The following is a 21,813-nucleotide window of genomic DNA, read 5'->3' on the forward strand; positions in this document are numbered from 1 at the left end:
GGGGGGTCCCTGGGGCCCTATGGGGCCCTATGGGGTATTGGGGGGTCTGTGGGGTCCTATGGGGTCCTTGGGGCCCTATGGGGTATTGGGGGGTCTGTGTGACCCTATAGGACATTTTGGGGTCCCCGGGGCCCTGTGGGGTTCCTGTAGGGTCTTGGGGGGGGGGTCTCGGGGCCGGTAGGGACACCCAGGACCCTGCTCTGCCCCCTCCCCCCCCCCACATCCCCTGTGTCCCTCTGCCCCTCCCCCCAGGTGTCCCCTCCCCCCCCAGGTGTCCCCTCCCCCCCCAGGTGTCCCCTTCCGGTGTCCCCTCCCCCCCCCACCCCCAGGTGTCCCCTCCCCCCCCCTGTCCCCTCCCCCCGGCCACATGGTCCCCGAGCAGGGACAGAGCCGGGACGGGACAGAGGTACGGGGGGGGGGGGCATTTTGGGGTCATTTTGGGGGATTTTGGGGACTTTGGGGACATTTGGGGGCATTTAGGGCAGGGGGGGTTGGGGACAGCTGGGGACATTTGGGGACAAGGGGGGGTGTGGGGGGGATATAGGGTTATGGGGGGGGGATGGGGGCATGGGGGGGACCTGGGGGGTTATAGGGCCACGGGGGGGGGGATGGGGATGTTATGGGGCCGGGGGGGGATATGGGGTCACGGGGGGGGGGATTTGGGGTCACGGGGGGGGATTTGGGGTCACTGGGGGGATATGGGGGGGATATGGGGACGTAATGGTGACGTGGGGGGGATATGGGTCATGGGGGGGGGCATGGGGATGTGGGGGGGGGATTTGGGGTCATTGGGGGGATATGGGGGGGATATATGGCCATGAGGGGGATATGGGGGCATGGGGGGGGATATAGGGCCACGGGGGGGGCTATGGGGGGGATATAGGGCCATGGGGGGGGCATGGGGGGGATATAGGGCCATAGGGGGGCTATAGGGCCACTGGGGGGGTTATAGGGCCACGGGGGGGCCATGGGGGGGATATAGGGCCACGGAGGGGGGATATAAAGGCATGGGGGTGATATAGGGCCATGGGGGGGGATATAGGGCCACTGGGGGGGATATAGGTTCATGGGGGGGCACAGGGGGGGCTATAGGGCCATGGGGGGGGTTATAGGGCCATGGGGGGGGTCATGGGGGGGCTATAGGGCGGGGGGGGGATATAGGCTCATGGGGGGCATGGGGGGGCTATAGGGCCATGGGGAGATATAGGGCCACGGGGGGGCTATAGGGCCGGGGGGGGGGGGGGCTATAGGGCCACGGGGGTGCACCCTGAGCACCCGGCGACCCCAAAAGGCCAACAGCATCCCAGAGGCCCCCTTTTTATTTAGGGGGGGGGGGGGGTTGTTCACGACCCCAAACTTCCCCCCCAATCCCCTAATTTCCCCCCCCCCCCCCCCTCTATTTCAGGCCGTGCCCCCCCCGCGGGCGGCGCCGTGGGACTCCGGGGACGACTCCGGGGACGAAGCCGGGGGGGGGCCGGGGGAGGGCGCGGGGGGGGGGGGAGGGGGAGGGGGAGGGGCGGCGGGAGGGGGAGGGGGAGGGGGAGGGGCGGCGGCGGGGGGGGGAGGGGGAGGGGCCGAAGCGGAAGGGGGGGGGGGCGGGGGGGGAGGAGGCGGCGACGCCCCCCCCCCCCCAGGCGCTCGGGGCGCCGAGCCCTCCGCCCCCGCCCCCGGCCCTGCGCCCCCCCCTCCCCAACCCCCTCCGACGGCGACGAGGCGGCCCCCAGCCCCCACGGTGAGGGGGGGGGGGGGGTTATGGGGGGCGGGGGGGGGGTGTGGGGTCAGGGGGGGGTGTGGGGTTATGGGGTCAGGGGGGGGTTGTGGGGTCATGGGGTCAGGGGGGGGTTGTGGGGTCGGGGGGGTTATGGGGTCATTTGGGGGTATGGGGGGGGTATGGGGGGGTATGGGGTTATGGGGGCGGGGGGGGGTGTGGGGTTATGGGGGGGTATGGGGGATTGGGGGGGTGGGGGGGTGATGGGGGGTGTGGGGGGGTTATGGGTGGGTTATGGGGGAGTTATGGGGTCAGGGGGGGTTGTGGGGTGGGGGGGGTTATGGGGGGTTATGGGGGGGGTTATGGGGTCAGGGGGGGTTGTGGGGTTATGGGGGATTGGGGGGGTTGTGGGGGGGTTATGGGGGGGTATGGGGTCAGGGGGTCATTGGGGGTATGGGGTTATGGGGTTATGGGGGGGTTGTGGGGTCAGGGGGGGGTTGTGGGGTTATGGGGTCAGGGGGGTTATGGGGGGGTATGGGGTCAGGGGGGGGTTATGGGGTTATGGGGGGGTTATGGGGTCAGAGGGGGTTGTGGGGTTATGGGGGGGGGTTATGGGGTCAGGGGGGGTTGTGGGGTGGGGGGGGGTATGGGGGGGGTATGGGGGTGTATGGGGTCAGGGGGGGATTTGGGGTTATTATGGGGGGTCATGGGGTTATGGGGGATTGGGGGGGTTGTGGGGTTATGGGGGGTGTGGGGGGGTGATGGGGTTATGGGGGGGTTGTGGGGTTATGGGGGGGTTGTGGGGTTATGGGGGGGGTTGTGGGGTCAGTTATGGGGTCATGGGGTGTGTGGGGGGGTGATGGGGGGGTTATGGGGGGGTTATGGGGTTATGGGGGGGTTGTGGGGTTATGGGGGTGGTTATGGGGTCAGGGTGTGTGTGGGGGTTATGGGGTCATGGGGGGGTTATTGGGGTTGTTAGGGGGGATTTGGGGTCCGGGGGGGGGTTGTCCGTGCCCTCACCGCCCCCCTACCCCCCCCCCCCCAGAAGCACCGATGGAGGCGGAGGAGCCCCCCCGGCCCCGCCGCGCCCCCCTCCAGCCCGTGCTGCAGCTGCGGGCCCGGAGGCGCCCCGAGAAGGTGGGGGGGGGAGGGGGGGCACCCATGGGTGCTGGGGGGGGGGGGGGGGCACCCATTGGGGTGGGGTCCCTTGGGGGGGGTCCCATGGGGGGGAGAACCCATGGAGGGTGGGGTCTATGGGGGGGGTTCATGGGGGGGGCACACTTTGGGGGGGGTCCCATGGGGGGGGGGGGCACCCATGGGTGCAGGGGGGGCTCTGGGAGGGCACCCATGGGTGGGGGGGGGGCTCTGGGTGGGGATCTCATGATACGGCTTTTTTTGGGGGGTGGGGGGGGGATAAAATGGGGTTGGGGGGGGGCAGCCACTGATGCTCCCCCCCCCTCTTGTTGTCCCCCCCCCCTCCAGGACTGGGGGTCTCCGGGCACCCTGGGGCCCCCCCCCCAACGGGTGGTCGGGAAAAGCACGGCCCAGCGACGGGGTGCACCGCCTGCGGGTCGACTTCAAGGTGGGGGCACCCCAAAACCCCCCCCCCCCGGCACCCTGACCCCCCCACGGCACCCCCATAGCACCCTGACCCCCCCATTAGCACCCTGACCCCCCCCTAGCACCCCACATGCCACCCTGACCCCCCCCAGACCCCCTGGGACCCCCCACCCCTTTAGTACCCTGACCCCCCCCACGGCACCCCTATAGCACCCCTGACCCCCCCCGTAGCACCCTGACCCCCCCCCCATGGCACCCCCCATAGCCCCCTGACCCCCCCCCAGACCCCTGGGACCCCCCCCCCAAATTTTCCCTGACCCCCCCCCCCAGCACCCTGACCCCCCCCACAGCACCCCCATAGCACCCCTATAGCACCCTGACCCCCCCACAGCACCCTGACCCCCCCCATGGCATCCCCCATAGCACCCTGACCCCCCCCCAAACCCCTGGGACCCCCCCCCCAAATTTTCCCTGACCCCCCCAGAGCACCCTGACCCCCCCCAGTACCCCCATAGCACCCCTATAGCACCCTGACCCCCCCACAGCACCCTGACCCCCCCCCATGGCACCCCTATAGCACCCTGACCCCCCCATGGCATCCCCCATAGCACCCTGACCCCCCCCCAAACCCCTGGGACCCCCCCCCCAAATTTTCCCTGACCCCCCCAGAGCACCCTGACCCCCCCAGTACCCCCATAGCACCCCTATAGCACCCTGACCCCCCCATGGCACCCCTATAGTGCCCTGACCCCCCCCCACGGCACCCCTATAGCACCCCCATAGCACCCTGACCCCCCCCAGACCCCTGGGACCCCCCCCCCCCAAATTTTCCCTGACCCCCCCACATCACCCTGACCCCCCCCCAGCACCCTGACCCCCCCCCCAGCACCCCCCCAGCCCCCTGACCCCCCCCCCCAGACCCCTGGGACCCCCCCCAAAACTTTCCCTGGGTCCCCACACACCCCAGGACCCCCCCAGCACCCATGGGACCCCCCCCATAGGAGGCTCTGGGGGGGGGTCCCAATTAAGGAGGGGGGTCCCCAATTAAGGGCGTTTCCCTCAATTAAGGGGTTTCCCAATTGGGGGGGGTCCCATTTAGGGGGTTCTCAATTAAGGGGGGGGTCCCTAATTAAAGGGGGTCCCCTAATTAAGGGGGGTCCCCTAATTAAGGGGGGTTCCCCAATTAGGGGGGCTTCCCCAATTAGGGGGGTCCCATTTAGGGGGGGATCCCCAATTAAGGGGGGGGGTCCCCTAATTAAGAGCGATTCCCAATTAGGGGGGTCCCCTAATTAAAGGGTAATCCCAATTAAGGTGGAGTCCCCTAATTAAGGGGCCGGTCCCAATTAAGGTGGGGTCCCCTAATTAAGAGGGTGTTCCCTAATTAAGGGGGGGGTCCCCTAATTAAGAGGGATTCCCACTTTGGGGGGGTCCCCTAATTAAAGGGCGATCCCAATTAAAGTGGAGTCCCCTAATTAAGAGGGTGTCCCCTAATTAAGGGGGGTCCCCTAATTAAGAGGGATTCCCAATTAGGGGGGTCCCCTAATTAAGCGGCAGTCCCCAATTAAGGTGGGGTCCCCTAATTAAGGGGGGGTCCCCTAATTAAGAGGGGGTCCCCTAATTCAGAGGGTGTCCCCCTAATTAAGGGGGGGTCCCCTAATTAAGAGGGTGTCCCTAATTAAGGGGGTGTCCCCTATTAAGAGGGTGTCCCCCTAATTAAGGGGGGGTCCCCTAATTAAGAGGGTGTCCCCTAATTAAGGGGTGTCCACAATTAAGAGGGGGTCCCCCCTAATTAAGGAGGGGTCCCCTAATTAAGAGGGATTCCCACTTTGGGGGGGTCCCCTAATTAAGGCGGGGTCCCCAATTAAGGGGACCCCAATTTACGATGGTGGAGGGGGGGAGGTGACAGAGGGGGGTGGGCGTGTCCCCGAGCGAGGGGGGGGGGCGGGCTTAGCGTGCCCCGCCCCCTCTAAGCCCCGCCCCCTGCCCCCCCCCCCCCCCAGGAGGACTGCGCCCTGGAGAACGTCTGGCTGATGGGGGGGGCTGAGCATCGTGTCCTCCGTGCCCGTCACCGCCCCCCTCGTCTGCCTGCTGTGCGCCAGCAAGGGGCTGCACGAGGTGGGTCATGTGTCATACATGTCATATATGTCATACGTGTCATGTGTCATGCGTGTCATGTGTCATACGGGTCATGCATGTCATGTGTCGTGTGGTATATGGGTCATACCTGTCATATGTCACCACCCCTCTGGCTACTGTGTGCTGCACGAGGTGGGTCATGTGTCATACATGTCATATATGTCATATGTGTCACGTGTCACGCGTGTCGTGTCGTACGGGTCATACATGTCATGTGTCATGTGATATATGGGTCATACCTGTCGTATGTCACTCCTCCTCTGGCTGCTTTGTGCCAGCAAGGGGCTGCACGAGGTGGGTCACGTGTCATACATGTCATATGTGTCACGTGTCACGCGTGTCATGTGTCGTACGGGTCATACATGTCATGTGTCGTGTGGTATATGGGTCATATCTGTCGTATGTCACCACCCCCTCTGGCTGCTGTGCGCTGCACGAGGTGGGTCATGTGTCATACATGTCAATATATGTCATACGTGTCATGTGTCACACGTGTCATGTGTCATACGGGTCATACATGTCATGTGTCATGTGATATATGGGTCATACCTGTCGTATGTCACTCTTCCCTCTGGCTGCTGTGTGCCAGCAAGGGGCTGCATGAGGTGGGTCACGTGTCAAATACGTCATACGTGTCACGTGTCATGCGTGTCATGTGTCATACGGGTCATACATGTCATGTGTCATGTGATATATGGGTCATATCTGTCGTATGTCACTCCTCCCTCTGGCTGCTGTGTGCCAGGAAGGGGCTGCACGAGGTGGGTCACGTGTCATACATGTCATATGTGTCATGTGTCACATGTGTCATGTGTCATACGGGTCATACATGTCATGTGATATATGGGTCATACCTGTCGTATGTCACTCCTCCTCTGGCTGCTTTGTGCCAGGAAGGGGCTGCACGAGGTGGGTCACGTGTCATACATGTCATATGTGTCACGTGTCACGCGTGTCATGTGTCGTACGGGTCATACATGTCATGTGTCGTGTGGTATATGGGTCATATCTGTCGTATGTCACCACCCCTCTGGCTACTGTGCGCTGCACGAGGTGGGTCATGTGTCATACATGTCATATATGTCATACGTGTCATGTGTCACACGTGTCATGTGTCATACGGGTCATACATGTCATGTGTTGTGTGGTATATGGGTCATATCTGTCGTATGTCACTCCTCCTCTGGCTGCTGTGTGCCAGGAAGGGGCTGCACGAGGTGGGTCACGTGTCATACGTGTCATATACGTCATACGTGTCATGTGTCACACGTGTCATGTGTCATACGGGTCATACATGTCATGTGTCATGTGATATATGGGTCATATCTGTCGTATGTCACTCCTCCTCTGGCTGCTTTGTGCCAGCAAGGGGCTGCACGAGGTGGGTCACGTGTCATACACGTCATATGTGTCATGTGTCACATGTGTCATGTGTCATACGGGTCATACATGTCATGTGATATATGGGTCATACCTGTTGTATGTCACTCCTCCTCTGGCTGCTTTGTGCCAGCAAGGGGCTGCACAAGGTGGGTCACGTGTCATATACGTCATACGTGTCACGTGTCACGCGTGTCATGTGTCATACGGGTCATACATGTCATGTGTCATGTGATATATGGGTCATACCTGTCGTATGTCACCACCCCTCTGGCTGCTGTGCGCTGCACGAGGTGGGGTCATGTGTCATACATGTCATATATGTCATATGTGTCACGTGTCACGCGTGTCATGTGTCATACATGTCATACGTGTTGTGTGTCGTGTGATATATGGGTCATATCTGTCATAAGTCACCCCCCCTCTGGCTGCTGTGCGCTGCACGAGGTGGGTCACGTGTCATGTATGTCATATACGTCATACATGTCATGTGTCACGCGTGTCATGTGTCATACGGGTCATACATGTCATGTGTCGTGTGTTATATGGTCATATCTGTCATAAGTCACCCCCCCTCTGGCTGCTGTGCGCTGCACGAGGTGGGTCATGTGTCATATACGTCATACGTGTCACATGTCATGCGTGTCGTGTCATATGTGTCATCGTGTCATATGTCGTGTGTTATATGGGTCCTATGTCACCTCTGTTACCCCCTCTCTGGCTGCTGTGTGCCAGCAAGGGGCTGCACGAGGTGGGTCACGTGTCATACGTGTCATATACGTCATACGTGTCACGTGTCACACGTGTCATGTATCATACGTGTCATACATGTCATGTGTTGTGTGTTATATGGGTCATATCTGTCATAAGCCACCCCCTCTGGCTGCTGTGCACCAGCAAGGGGCTGCACGAGGTGGGTCACGTGTCATACATGTCACATATGTCATACGTGTCACGTGTCATACACATCATACATGTCATGTGTCACGCTTGTCATGTGTCATATGTGTTGTGTGTCATGCGTATCACGTCATATATGTCATATGTGTCACGTGTCATGTCACGTCATACATGTCACATACGTCATACGTGTCACGTGTCATAATGTGTCACGTGTCACATGTCATACGTGCCGTGTGTCACACATGTCATGTGTCATACGTGTTGTGTGTCATACGTGTCATACGTGTCATGTGTCATGTGCCAGGTGTGCTGCCAGCCCCATACCATATAAATCCTATATCGACCCTATGGATCCTGTAACGGCCCTACAAATCCCATGATGACCCTAAAACCCTATAACAGCCCTACAGACCTCTTAATGACCCTATAGACCCTATAGGGACCCTACAGACCCCATACTGACCCTATAAATCCCCTATACAGCTGGTGCTGTGCCAGGTGTGCTGCCAGCCCTGACACTATAAATCCTATAATGAACCTATGCATCCTATAACGCCCCTATAGATCCCGTAATGACCCTATAAGGATCCTATAGACCCTATATTGACCCTACAGACCCCATACTGACCCTATAAATCCCCTACAGCTGGTGCTGTGCAGGTGTGCTGCCAGCCCCATACAATATAAATCCTATAATGAACATATACATCCTATAAGGATTCTGTAAATCCTATAATGATCCTATAACGACCCTATAGACCCCATACTGACCCTATAGACCCTATAAGGACCCTATAAATCCCCTACAGCTGGTGCTGTGCCAGGTGTGCTGCCAGCCCCTGACAATATAAATCCTATAACGAATGTATAAATCCTATAAGGATTTTATAAGCCCTATAATGATCCTATAAGGACCCTATAGACCCTATAGGGACCCTATAGACCCTATACTGACCCTATAAATCCCCTACAGCTGGTGCTGTGCCAGGTGTGCTGCCAGCCCCTGACAACATAAATCCTATAATGAACATATAAATCCTATAACGATCCTATAAATCCTATAATGACCCTATAATGACCTTACAGACCCTATAGGGACCCTATAGACCCCATACTGACCCTATAAATCCCCTATACAGCTGGTGCTGTGCCAGGTGTGCTGCCAGCCCCTGACAACATAAATCCCATAGCAATCTTGTAGGCTCTATAATGATTCTATAATGCCCCTATAGACCCCATAACACCCCTATAGACCCTATAGGGACCCTATAGACCCCATACTGACCCTATAATCCCCTACAGCTGGTGCTGTGCCAGGTGTGCTGCCAGCCCCTGACAATATAAATCCTATAACGAATGTATAAATCCTATAAGGATTCTATAAGTCCTATAATGACCCCATAACGACCCTACAGACCTTATAGGGACCCTATAGACCCTATAACGACCCTATAAATCCCCTACAGCTGGTGCTGTGCCAGGTGTGCTGGCAGCCCTTGACAACATAAATCCTATAACGAACATATACATCCTATAACGACCCTATAGATCCTGTAATGAGTCTATAGACCCCATAACGCCCCTATAGACCCCATACTGCCCTATAGATCCTATACTGACCCTATAAATCCCCTACAGCTGGTGCTGTGCCAGGTGTGCTGCCAGCCCCTGACAACATAAATCCCATAACGATCCTATAAATCCTATAACGACCCTATAAGGACACTATAGACCCCATAACACCCCTATAGACCCTATAGGGACCCTATAGACCCTATAACAACCCTATAAATCCCCTATACAGCTGGTGCTGTGCCAGGTGTGCTGGCAGCCCCTGACAATATAAATCCTATAATGAACATATACATCCTATAACGATCCTATAAATCCTATAATGACCCTATAATGACCTTACAGACCCTATACTGACCCTATAGACCCCATACTGACCCCATAAATCCCCTATACAGCTGGTGCTGTGCCAGGTGTGCTGCCAGCCCTTCCACGCCTTCTGCCTGGCGGCGGGGGGAGGCTCCGGGGGCCGGGCCAGGCCGAGGGCTGGTGCTGCCGGCGCTGCAAGGCCTGCGGGTCTGCGGGCGGCGGGGCCGCGCCTCCAAGGTAAGGGTTTGGGGGATTTATAGGTTTGGGGGATTTGGGGGGGTTTTGGGGTCGGGGAGGGGATGGGGGGTGTTGGGATTTAATGGGGGAGTGGGGAGGGAACGGGGGGGAGGGGGTTCTGGGGTGATATGGGGTATGGGGGGGCTGTGGGAGGGGGAAAATGGTTATGGGGTTTATGGGATTTATAGGGTTTTGGGGTTTTCGATGGGTTAATGGGTCAGGGGGGGGATGGAGGGTGTTGGGATTTAATGGGGGAGTGGGGAGGGAACGGGGGGAGGGGGTATTGGGGTGATACCGGGTATGGGGGGGGCTGTGGGAGGGGGAAAATGCTTATAGGGTTTGGGGGATTTATAGGGTTTGGGGGATTTGGGGGGGTTTTGGGGTCGGGGAGGGGATGGGGGGACTGGGAGTTAATGGGGGAGTGGGGAGGGAATGGGGGGAGGGGATATTGAGGTGATATGGGGTCTGGGGGGGCTGTGGGAGGGGGAAAATGGTTATAGGGTTTATGGGATTTATAGGGTTTTGGGGATTTGGGGGGTTAATGGGGTTGGGGGGGAGATGGGGGGTGTTGGGATTTAATGGGGGAGTGGGGAGGGAACGGGGGGGTGGGGTATTGGGGTGATATGGGGTACTGGGGGGCTGTGGGAGGGGGAAAATGGTTATAGGGTTTATGGGATTTATAGGGTTTTGGGGTTTTTGATGGGTTAATGGTGTCAGGGGGGGATGGGGGGTGTTGGGATTTAATGGGGGAGTGGGGAGGGAACAGGGGGAGGGGGTTCTGGGGTCTATGGGGTATGGAGGGGCTGTGGGAGGGGGAAAATGGTTATAGGGTTTGGGGGATTTATAGGGTTTGGGGGTTTTGGGGGGGTTATAGGGTGAGAGGGGGGGCAGGGGGGACTGGGAGTTAATGGGGGAGTGGGGAGGGAGCAGGGGAATGGGGAATTGGGGGGCTGGGGGATATGGGGGGGCTGTGGGAGGGGGAAAATGGTTATAGGGTTTATGGGATTTATAGGGTTTGGGGTTTTTGGGGGGGGTTATGGGGTCAGGGAGGGGATGGGGGGGACTGGAGTTAATGGGGGAGTGGGGAGGGAACGGCGGGGGTGGGTATTGGGGTGATATGGAGTATGGGGGGGCTGTGGGAGGGGGAAAAAGGTTATAGGGTTTATGGGATTTATAGGGTTTTGGGGTTTTCGATGGGTTAATGGGGTCAGGGTGGGGATGGAGGGTGTTGGGATTTAATGGGGGAGTGGGGAGGGAACGGGGCGATGCGGTATTCGGGTTATATGGGGTGCTGGGGGGCTGTGGGAGGGGGAAAATGGTTATGGGGTTTATGGGATTTATAGGGTTTGGGGTTTTTGGGGGGGTTATGGGGTCAGAGGGGGGGGCAGGGGGGGACTGGGAGTTAATGGGGGAGTGGGGAGGGAACGGGGTGATAAGGTTGTGGGGGGCTATGGGGTATGGGGGGCTGTGGGAGGGGGAAAATGATTATGGGGTTTATGGATTTGTAGGGTTTTGGGGTTTTGGGGGGCTTATGGGGTTAGGGGTGGGATGGGGGGGACTGGGATTTAATGGGGGAGTGGGGAGGGAACGGGGGGAGGGGTATTGGGGTGATATGGAGTATGGGGGGGCTGTGGGGAGGGGGAAAAAGGTTATAGGGTTTATGGGATTTATAGGGTTTTGGGTATTTCATTGGGTTAATGGGGTCAGGGGGGATGGGGGGTGTTGGGATTTAATGGGGGAGTGGGGGGGGAACGGGGTGGGGGGGTTTTGGGGTGCTGTGGGATATGGGGGGGCTGTGGGAGGGCCAAAAATGTTATAGGATTTATGGCATTTATAGGGTTTTGGTGGCTTTATAGGATTTAGGGCTTTTGGGGGCTTTTGGGTGGCCAAACAGGGTCGGGGGGGTCGGGGGGGGGCATTTTGGGGTTGCGTCTCGATGGGGTAACGGGGCTGGGGGGGGGGCAGCGGGACCCCTAGGGTGTCCCTGAGCACCCATGGGTGCCACCGCCCCCCCCCCCCCCCCCCCAGCCCCTCCTGGAGTGCTCGCGCTGCCTGCCGCTGCTTCCACCGGCCTGCCTGGGGCCCAGCGCCCCCCCCCGCGGCCCCCGGCGCCGCGGGTCCTGGGTGAGCACCCATGGGTGGGGGGGGGGGCACCCATGGGTGGGGGGGGGCACCTATGGGTGTTGGGGGGGCAGCTATGGGTGGGGGTTGGCACCTATGAGGGGGTGGAGGGGGAAGTTTTTTGGGGTGGGGGGGGCGTTGGGGGGAATGGAGGGGTTGGGGGGGCACCCATGGGTGGGGGGCACCCAAGGGTGGGGGTAGCACCCATGGGTTGGGGGGGCACCTATGGGTGTAGGGGGGGCTTCTGTGGGGGACGGGGGTATCTGGGGAGGGGGGAAGGGGGGTGGGGGGGGGCACTGAGGGGGATGGGGGGAAGTTGGGGAGCACCCATGGGTGGGGGGCAGCACCCAAGGGTGGGGGGGCACCCAAGGGTGGGGGGGGAAGCACCCATGGGTGGCGGGGTGGCATTTGTGGGAGGGGGAGGGAGAAAAAGGGGGCTGAGGGTGGGCACTGAGGGGATTGGGGGGCACCTATGGGTGGGGGGGGCACCCTTGGGTGGGAGGGCACCCATGGGTGGGAGGTGGCACCCTTGGGTGGGGGGTGGCACCCATGGGTGGGGGCAGAGGGGGAGTTTTTGGGGTGTGGGGAGGCACTGAGGAGAATGGGGGGTGGTTTAGGGGGTGTTGAGGGGACACCCATGGGTGGGGGCACCCTTGGGTGCTGTGGGGGGGGCCACCCTTGGGTGCTGACCCCCCCCTCCCCCCCCAGTTGTGCTGGGGGTGCGCGCGGTGCCGCAGCTGCGGGGCCCCCCCCGGGGCGGGGGCGAGGAGCCCGAGTGGGACCCCGAGGACGGGCTCTGCCCCCCCTGCACCCGCCTGCGCCAGAACGGTGAGGGGGGCACCCATGGGTGGGGGGGGGGGGGGGCACCTATGGGTGCTGGGGGGCACCTATGGGTGCTGGAGGGGGATGGAGGATAGGGGGGTGGTGGGGGATGGGGGAATGGAGGGGGTGGGGATTTGGGGGGGGTCCTTGGGTGCTAGGGGGGTGGGGGAGGCACCTATGGGTGCTGGGGGGGGGCTATGGGTGCTGGGGGGCACCTATGGGTGCTGGGGGGCGATGGGATATGGGGTGGGGGGGTCTATGGGGGATGGGGGGTATAGGAAATGGGGGGGAAGGGGGAATGGAGGGGTTGGGGGTACACCTATGGGTGGGGGGGGGCACCTATGGGTGCTGGGGGGCACCCATGGGTGCTGGGGGGGCTGTGGGTGCTGATGGGCACCTATGGGTGCTGGGGGGGTAATGGGGGGGTGGGGGGGGTCTGTGGGTGTTGGGGGGGACTATGGGTGCTTGGGGGGGGTCAATGGGTGTTGGGGGGGGTCTGTGGGTGCAGGGGGGCACCTATGGGTGCTGGGGGGGTCTATGGGTGCTGGGGCACTTACTGACCACCGGGGGGTGTCACCGGGTGCCGACGTCCACTGGTTTTGTGCGGGGGGGGGGGGGGTTGGGGTGTCAGGCACCCTCCCCCCCCACCCACTGAGCACCCTTGGGTGCCCCCCCCCCCCCGCAGGCAGCTTCTGCCCGCTGTGCGCCCGCTGCTACGAGGAGGGGGGCACCGAGCGCCTCCTGCGCTGCCAGCACTGCCAGCGCCGCGTCCACGCCGGCTGCGAGCGCCTGGCCGGTGTGAGTGGGCACCCATGGGTGGGGGGGGGGGGGGGGGCACCCATGGGTGGGGGGGCGGGGCACCCAAGGGTGGGGCGTGGGACACTCCTGGGGGAGTTATAGGGAGGTTATGGGGGGGGTTCGGGCACCTATGGGTGGGGTGGGGGAACCTGAGGGGGACATGGAGCACCCATGGGTGGGGGTTGGGGGCACCCATGGGTGGGGGTGGGGCGCTCTGGGGACCCCTAGGGCACCCTTGGGTGGGGATGGGGCACCTTGAGGGCACCCCTGGGTGGGCGTGTGGGCACCTTGGGGATCCATGGGGCACCCATGGGTGGGTGTAGGGCACCCATAGGTGGGGCTTGGGACACCTTGAGGGCACCCATGGGTGGGTGAGGGTCACCCTGGGGACCCCTGGGGCACCCTTGGGTGGGGATGGGACACCCTGGGGGTTCAATGGGGCACCCCTGGGTGGGGTGTGGGGCACCCATAGGTGGGCTTAGGGCACCTTGGGGATTTATGGGGCACCCATGGGTGGGGGGGAAGCACCCATGGGTGGGGGGGCAGCACTCATAGGTGGGGGAGCACCCAAGGGTGGGGGGGCACCCATGGGTATGGGGGGTAGCACCCAAGGGTGGGGGGGCAGCACCCAAGGGTGGGGGGGGCACCCATGGGTAGGGGGGCAGCACCCATGGGTGGGGGAGCACCCAAGGGTGGGGGGGGCAACACCTAAGGGTGGGGGGGCACCTAAGGATGGGGAGGGGCAGCACCTAAGGGTGGGGGGGGCAGCACCCATGGGTAGGGAGGCAGCACCCAAGGGTGGGGGGGCCCCCATGGGTGGGGCAGCACCCAAGGGTGGGGGGGGCAGCACCCTAGTGTGGGGGGGCACCCAAGGGTGGGGCAGGCACCACCCAAGGGTTGGGGGTACTCAAGGGTGGGGGTGCACCCAAGGGTGGGGGGGCAGCGCCCATAGGTGGGGGAGCACCCAAGGGTGGGGGGCAGCACCCATGGGTGGGGGGGGCAGCACCCAAAGGTGGGGCGGGCACCACCCAAGGGTCGGGGGGTACTCAAGGGTGGGGGTGCACCCAAGGGTGGGGGGGCAGCACCCATAGGTGGGGGGGGCACCCAAGGGTGGGGGGGCAGCACCCAAGGGTGGGGGTGCACCCATGGGTGGGGGGGGCACCCAAGGGTGGGGGGGGGGGGCAGCACCTAAGGGTGGGCAGCACCCTGCCCCCCCCGCAGCTGGGAACAGCCCCCCCCCCACTCCCACCCATCCCCCCGGGGGCCCCCCCGGGGGCCGTCACAGCACCCATGGGTGCCCCCCCCTGACCCCTCCCCCTCTCCCTCCCCCCCCCCAGAGGAGGGCTGCGAGCTGCTGGCGCGGGCGCTGCCGGGGGGGAGGGTACCGCTGCGGGGGGTGCCCCGGGGGGGGCGCCTGGCGCCAGGCCCTGCGCAGGGGGCTCCTGAGGGGGCTGCGCGGCGTCCTGGGGGGGCTGCTCCGGGAACACCCCCCCGGGAACCGCCCCTGCACGCAGGTATGGGGTCGGGGGGGGTATGGGGTGGGTTTTTATAGGGTCGGGGGGGTTGTGGGGGGGGTTATGGGGGGGTTGTGGGGTCGGGGGGGGGTTATGGGGTCATTGGGGGGGTTATGGGGTTTTTATGGGGTCAGGGGGGTTATGGGGGGGTTATGGGGTCAGGGGGGGGTTATGGGGTTATGAGGGGGTTGGGGGGGTTATGGGGGGGGTTATGGGGGTTATGGGGGGGTTGTGGGGTTTTTATAGGGTTGGGGGGGTCGTGGGGGGGTTATGGGGTCAGTGGGGGGGTTATGGGGTTATGGGGGGGTTATGGGGTTTTTATGGGGTTTTTATGGGGTCGGGGGGGTTATGGGGTCAGGGGGGGGTTATGGGGTTTTTATGGGGTCAGGGGGGTTGTGGGGGGTTATGGGGGGTTATGGGGTCGGGGGGGTTATGGGGTTATGGGGGGATTATGGGGGGGTTATGGGGGGGGTTATGGGGTTTTTATGGGGTCGGGGGGGGTTATGGGGTCAGTGGGGTGTGTTATGTGGTCAGGGGGGCTTTTGGAGGGTCATGGGGTCGGGGGGGGTAGTTATGGGGTAGGGGGAGGGGGTTATGGTATTTTTATGGGGTCGGGGGGGGTTATGGGGGGGTTATGGGGTCTTTATGGGGTTTTTATGGGGTTGTGGTGTTGGGAGGGTGTTATGGGTTTTTTATGGGGTTGGGGAATTTGGGGGGCTTATAGGGTTTGGGGGATGTTGGGGGGGGGGTTATGGGGTTTTTATGGGAATTGGGGGGGTTTTATGGGTTCGGGGTGGGTTTTTGGGGTTTGGGGGGGGTTATGGGGTTTTTATGCAGTTTGGGGGGGATTTGGGGTGGTTATGGGGTTTTATGGGGTTTGTGGTTTTTTTTTAAGTGGGGATTTGGGGTTTTTATGTTTTTTTTTATGGTGTGTTGGGGTATGGGGAAGGTGGGTGTGGTACTGGGGGGGGTACTTGGGGTTATTTAGGGTCTGGGGGCTATTTGGGGGGGGGGTCTGAGGGGATTTGGGGTCCTGGGGGTGCATTTGGGGGGATCCTGGGATGTATTTGGGGTCAGAGGGGTTATTTGGGGGGGGGGGGGCTAGGGGGTTATTGGGGGTCCTGGGGGGGGGGCATTTGGGGTCTGGGGGGGTTATTTGGGGGTCTGGGGGGGGCATTTGGGGTTTGAGGGGGTTATTTGGGGTCTGGGGGGGGCATTTGGGGTCTGGGGGGGTTATTTGGGGTCTGGGGGGGGGGTTATTTGGGGTCTGGGGGGGGCATTTGGGGCTTATTTGGGGGTCTCAAGGTGGGACCCCTAATGGGGGGGGGGCCTTGGGGTGCTGACCCCTGCCCCCCCCCCCCTAAAAGTGCCCCCCCCGGGGGGGCCAAGCTGCACCCGGGCCCCTGCGACCTCGGCACCGTCAAGGCCCTGCTGGAGGGGGGGCACTACAGCTCCGTGGTGAGGGGGGGCACCCATGGGTGGGGGGGGGGGGGGCACCCATGGGTGCTGGGGGGGCACCCATGGGTGGGGGGCACCCGTTAGGGGGGAGGGCACCCGTTGGGGGGGCACTTGGGGGGTGGGGAGGGGTGGAGAGGGGATTTGGGGGGTGATGGGGGGGCACCCATGGGTGCTGGGGGGGGCACCCATGGGTGGGGGGGCACCTATGGGTGGGGGGCACCCGTTGAGGGGGAGGGGCACCCATTGGGGGGGCGCCCTGGGGGGGTGGGGATGGGGATTGGGGGGGTAAATGGGGGGGTGGGGGGGTGATGGGGGAGGCACCATGGGTGGGGGGGGCACCCATGGGTGCTAGTGGGGGTCCCATGGGGTGTGGGGGGGTTATATTGGGGGGGGGTGTAATAGGGGTGCACTATGGGGAGGGCATTTTGGGGGGGTCCCATTTTTGGAGGGGGGGTCCCATAAAGGCGGGGGGGTCCCAAGGGTGCTGGGGGGCACCCATGGGTGGGCTTCGGGTGCCAACACTGGGGGGGTCCCCAAATCCCCCCCCCACTCCTATTTTGGGGGTCTCGGGGGGGATTTAGGGGCTGGGGGGGGGGTTGTGGGTGCCGGGGGGGGGGTTATGGGTGCCGTGGGGGGGGCACCCATGGGTGCTGGGGTCCCATGGGTGCCCTTGCAGCAGGGCTTCAGCGAGGACGTGGTGGGGGTGCTGCTGCGGGGGGGGCGCGGGGGGGGCCCCGCGGCCGACAGCACCCGGGAGCTCTTCATCAAGGGTAATTTGGGGGGGGGGGGGGGCGCACCCATGGGTGGGGGGGCACCCATGGGTGCGGGGGCACCCTTGGGTGGTGGTGGGGGCACCCATGGGGGGCTGGGAGGGGGATAGGGGGGGTAGGGGTGCATGGGGGGGGGCACCTAATTAGGGGGGGGGGCATTTGGGGTGGGGGGGCAGCACCCATTTGGGGGGGCACCCATGGGTGGGGGAGGGCACCCATGGGTGGGGGGGGCACCCATTTTTGGGGAGGGTACCCAATTTGGGGGGGGACACCCATTTTTCTGGGGGGGGGGCACCCATTTGGGTTGGGCACCTGCTATTTAAGGGGGGGGGGGGGGCACCCAGAGGGGGCACCCATGGGTGGGGGTGACAGCAGCACCCATGGGTGCCCCCCCCCCCCCCCCCCAGCTGATGCTCGAGGCCTTCCCCTGGTTCGACATCCGCGACCCCAAGCGCTGGCGGCCCCCCGGGGCCGGGGGGGTCCCCAAGTTAGTGGGGGGGGGGGGATTTGGGGTCGGGGGGGGGTATTTGGGGTCTGGGGGGGGTATTTGGGGTCCTGGGGGGGTATTTGGGGTCTGGGGGGGGCATTTGGGGTCCTGGGGGGGGATTTGGGGTCGGGGGGGGCAATTGGGGGGGGGGGTTGGGTGGTTTGGGGGGGGGCTGGGGGGGATTTGGGGTTTTGGGGGGGTCCTGGGGAGGTATTTGGGGTCTGGGGGGGGGGCAATTTGGGGAGGTCCATGGGGGTATTTGGGGTCTTGGGGGGGGGCTGGGGGGGGATTTGGGGTTTTGGGGGGTCCTGGGGGGGTATTTGGGGTCTGGGGGGGGGGCAATTGGGGGGGTCTTGGGGGGTATTTGGGGTCTTGGGGTGGTTTGGGGGGGGGATGGGGGGGATTTGGGGTCCTGGGGGGGGATTTGGGGTCTGGGGGGGGGGGCAATTTGGGGGTGTTGGGGTGGTTTTTTTTTGGGGGGGGGGGGGTTGGGGGTCTTGGGGGGCATTTGGGGTTTTGGGGTTCTGGGGGATATTTTGGGGGGGGTCCTGGGTGGAGATTTGGGGTCCGGGGGGGGCATTTAGGGTCGGGGGTGCATTTGGGGGGGGTCCGGGGGGGCTATTTAGGGTCTGGGGGGGGCATTTGGGGTCTTGGGGGGGGGTATTTAGGGGGGGGGTCCCAGGGGGTCATTTAACACCGGGGGGGGGCTCTTTGGGTCTGGGGGGCTTCCGCAGGAAGGGGGGGGGGGGTAGATTTAGGGGTTGGGGGGGGGGGTCACCAATTTACCCCCCCCCCCCCCCCAAAATTTGCCCCCCCCCCCAGCGGGCTCCTGCCCCACGCGGTGCTGCCCCCCTCGGCCGACCACACCTACGCCCAGTGGCGCCAGGACCCCCCCGGCCCCCCCGGTGAGAGGGGGGGGGCTTTTAATTGGGGGGGGGGTCCCCTGTTAATTAGGGGGGGTCCCTGTTAATTGGGGGGGGTCCCCTGTTAAATTTGGGGGGGGTCCCTGTTAATTGGGGGGGGGTCGCTGTTAATTGGGGGGGTCCCTTGTTATTAGGGGGGGTCTCTGTTAATTGGGGGGGTCCCCTGTTAAATTTGGGGGGGGGTCTCTGTTAATTGGGGGGGGGGGGTCCCTGTTAATTGGGGGGGGGTCTCTGTTAATTGGGGGGGGTCCTTGTTAAATTTGGGGGGGTCCCTGTTACTTGGGGGGGTCCCCTGTTAAATTTGGGGGGGGTCCCTGTTAATTGGGGGTGTCCCCTGTTAATTGGGGGGGGGTCCCTGTTAATTGGGGGGGTTCTCTGTTAAATTGGGGGGGTCCCCTGTTAATTGGGGGGGGTCCCTGTTAAATTGGGGGGGGTCCCTGTTAATTGGGGGGGTCCCTATTAAATTGGGGGGGGGGTCCCTGTTAAATTGGGGGGGTCCCTGTTAATTGGGGGGGGTCCCTGTTAAATTGGGGGGGTCCCTGTTAATTGGGGGGGGTCCCTGTTAAATTGGGGGGGGTCCCTGTTAATTGGGGGGGGTCCTTGTTAATTGGGGGGGGTCCCTGTTAAATTTGGGGGGGGTCCCTGTTAATTGGGGGGGGTCTCTGTTAATTGGGGGGGGTCCCTATTAAATTGGGGGGGTCTCTGTTAATTGGGGGGGGTCTCTGTTAAATTGGGGGGGTCCCCTGTTAATTGGGGGGGGGTCCCTATTGAATTGGGGGGGGGTCCTTTTTTGGGGGGGGTCCTTTTTTATTTTGGGGGGGGCACTTTATGGGTTTGGGGGGGGGCGTTTTTATTTTTTGGGGGGGTCCCTTTATTTGGGGGGGGGTCTCTTTATTTGGGGGGGTCCCTTTTTTATCCTGGGGGGGTCCCATTTTTATTCTGGGGGGGGTCCCCTTTTAAATATGGGGGGGTCCCTTTTATATTTGGGGGGGGTCCCTTTTTATTTTGGGGGGGTCCCTTTTTTATTTTGGGGTCCCTTTAGGTTTTGGGGGGGGCCCTTTTAAATAGGGGGGGTCCCTTTTCGAATTGGGGGGGCCGTTTTTGTTTTGGGTGGGGTCCCTTTTTAATTGGGGGGGCCTTTTTTAATTTGGGGGGGTCCCTTTTTAATTGGGGGGGTCCCTTTTTAATTATGGGGGTCCCTTTTATTTTAGGGGGGTCCCTTTTTTTATTTGGGGGCCCTTTTTTGTTTTGGGGGGGTCCTTTTATTCTGGGGGGGGTCCCTTTTATTTTGGGGGGGGTCCCTTTTCAACGTGGGGGGGGCCCCTTTTATATTTTATTGCCCCCCTTCTTAATGTGGGGCCCCTTTTTCGGGGGGGGGGCACCCAATTTTGTGTTTTTTCCCCCTTTTTTTGGGGGGGGAGGGAGGGATTTTTTTTGGGGGGGGGTCTCGGGACGTCCCCCCCCAATGCTCCCTGTCCCCCCCCCAGGGGGGGGCGGAGGCGGCGGTGCCGAAGGAGGCGGGGGGGGGCGCGGAGGACAAGCGGCAGTGCGCCCTGTGCCTGCAGTGCGGGGACGCCCCCTCCGAGGTGAGGCGCCCGGCGGGGGCACCCTTGGGTGCTGGGGGGGGGGCAGGGGTCACCTGGGGGCCCTTGGGTGCCATCAGGGTCATTGGGTGTCACCTGGGTACCTTGGGTGCCCCTCAGGTTCTTGGGTGTCCTTTGGGTCCCCTTGGGTGTCACCTTCATGCCTGGGTCCCATGGGTGCCACCTGGGTCCCTTGGGTGCCCCTTGGGTCCTTGGGTGCCACCTGGGTCCCAGTGGGTGTCACCTTCATGCCCGGGTCCCATGGGTGCCACCTGGGTCCCTTGGGTGCACCTGGGTCCCCTTGGGTGTCACCTTCATGCCTAAGTCCCTCGGGTGCCACCTGGGTCCCTTGGGTGCCCCTTGGGTCCTTGGGTGTCACCTGGGTGCCCTCGGGGGTCAGCTTTGGGTCTGGATCCCTTGGGTGCCACTGGGGTTCCTTGGGTTCCATTTAGGTCCTTGGGTGCCATTTGGGTCCCCTTGGGTGTCACCTTCATGTCTGGGGCCCTTGGGTGCTCCTTGGGTCCTTGGGTGCCATTTGGGTCCCATTGGGTGTCACCTTCATGCCTGGGTCCCTCAGGTGCCCCTTGGGTCCCTTGGGTGCCATTTGGGTTCCTTTGGGTGCTACCTTTATGCCTGGGTCCCATAGGTGCCACTGGTGTCCTTGGGTGTCCCTTCGGTCCCTTTGGGAGTCACTTCCCTTCTTGGGTCCCTTGGGTGCCATTTAGGTCCTGGGGTGCCACCTGGGTCCCACTGGGTGTCACCTTCATTTCTGGGGTCCCTTGGGTGCTCCTTGGGTCCTTCAGTGCCACTGAGGTCCCCTTGGGTGCCACCTTCATGCCTGGGTCCCATGGGTGCCCCTTGGGCCCTTGGGTGCCACCTGGGTGCCCTCGGGGGTCAGCTTTGGGTCTGGGTCCCTTGGGTGCCCTTTAGGTCCTTGGGTGCCCCTTGGGTCCTTGGGTGTCCCTTGGGTCCCCTTGGGTGTCACCTTCATGCCTGGGTCCCATGGGTGCCACCTGGGTCCCTTGGGTGCCCCTTGGGTCCTTGGGTGCCACCTGGGTCCCAGTGGGTGTCACCTTCATGCCCGGGTCCCATGGGTGCCACCTGGGTCCTTGGGTGCCACCTGGGTCCCCCTTGGGTGTCACCTTCATGCCCGGGTCCCTTGGGTGCCACTTGGGTTCCCTTGGGTGCTACCCTCATTCCTGGGACCCTTGGGTGCCCCTTGGGTCCTTGGGTGCCACTTGGGTCCCCTTGGGTGTCACCATAATTCCTGGGTCCCTTGGGTGCCACCTGGGTCCCATGGGTGACCCTTGGTCTTTTTGGGTGCCATTTGGGTCCCTGGGTCCCTTGGGTGCCAACCTTCATTCCTGGGTCTTTTAGGTGCCCCTTGGATCCCTTGGGTGCCCATTGGGTCCCTTTGGGTGTCACTTTCCTTCTTGGGTCCCTTGGGTGCCCCTTGAGTTTTTGGGTGCTGTTTGGGTCCCTTTGGGTGCCACCTTTGTGGCTGGGTCCCTTGGGTGCCACCTGGGTCCCAT

The 21,813-nt window shown here is 62.6% G+C and overlaps 1 protein-coding gene across 1 annotated transcript in view; it reads left to right on the plus strand.

Moving 5' to 3' along the window:
- Positions 1–1,625: 1,625 nt before the first annotated feature.
- The window catches only part of LOC311221790 (uncharacterized protein), a gene marked incomplete at its 3' end in the record, with an annotated part of 35,770 nt that continues 15,582 nt past the window's right edge, over positions 1,626–21,813 (plus strand). The window contains 15 exon segments of the mRNA XM_084307187.1: positions 1,626–1,732; positions 2,754–2,845; positions 3,147–3,290; positions 5,269–5,301; positions 5,303–5,383; positions 9,658–9,805; positions 11,834–11,929; positions 12,635–12,754; positions 13,434–13,544; positions 14,884–15,060; positions 16,428–16,518; positions 17,195–17,288; positions 17,696–17,775; positions 18,598–18,679; positions 20,186–20,284. Of these exon segments, the coding sequence (XP_084163313.1) occupies positions 2,762–2,845; positions 3,147–3,290; positions 5,269–5,301; positions 5,303–5,383; positions 9,658–9,805; positions 11,834–11,929; positions 12,635–12,754; positions 13,434–13,544; positions 14,884–15,060; positions 16,428–16,518; positions 17,195–17,288; positions 17,696–17,775; positions 18,598–18,679; positions 20,186–20,284 (1,440 nt within the window).

This window comes from Netta rufina (assembly GCF_964035555.1).
Source record: "Netta rufina genome assembly, contig: SCAFFOLD_141, whole genome shotgun sequence".
Classification (NCBI taxonomy): Eukaryota; Metazoa; Chordata; class Aves; order Anseriformes; family Anatidae; genus Netta; species Netta rufina.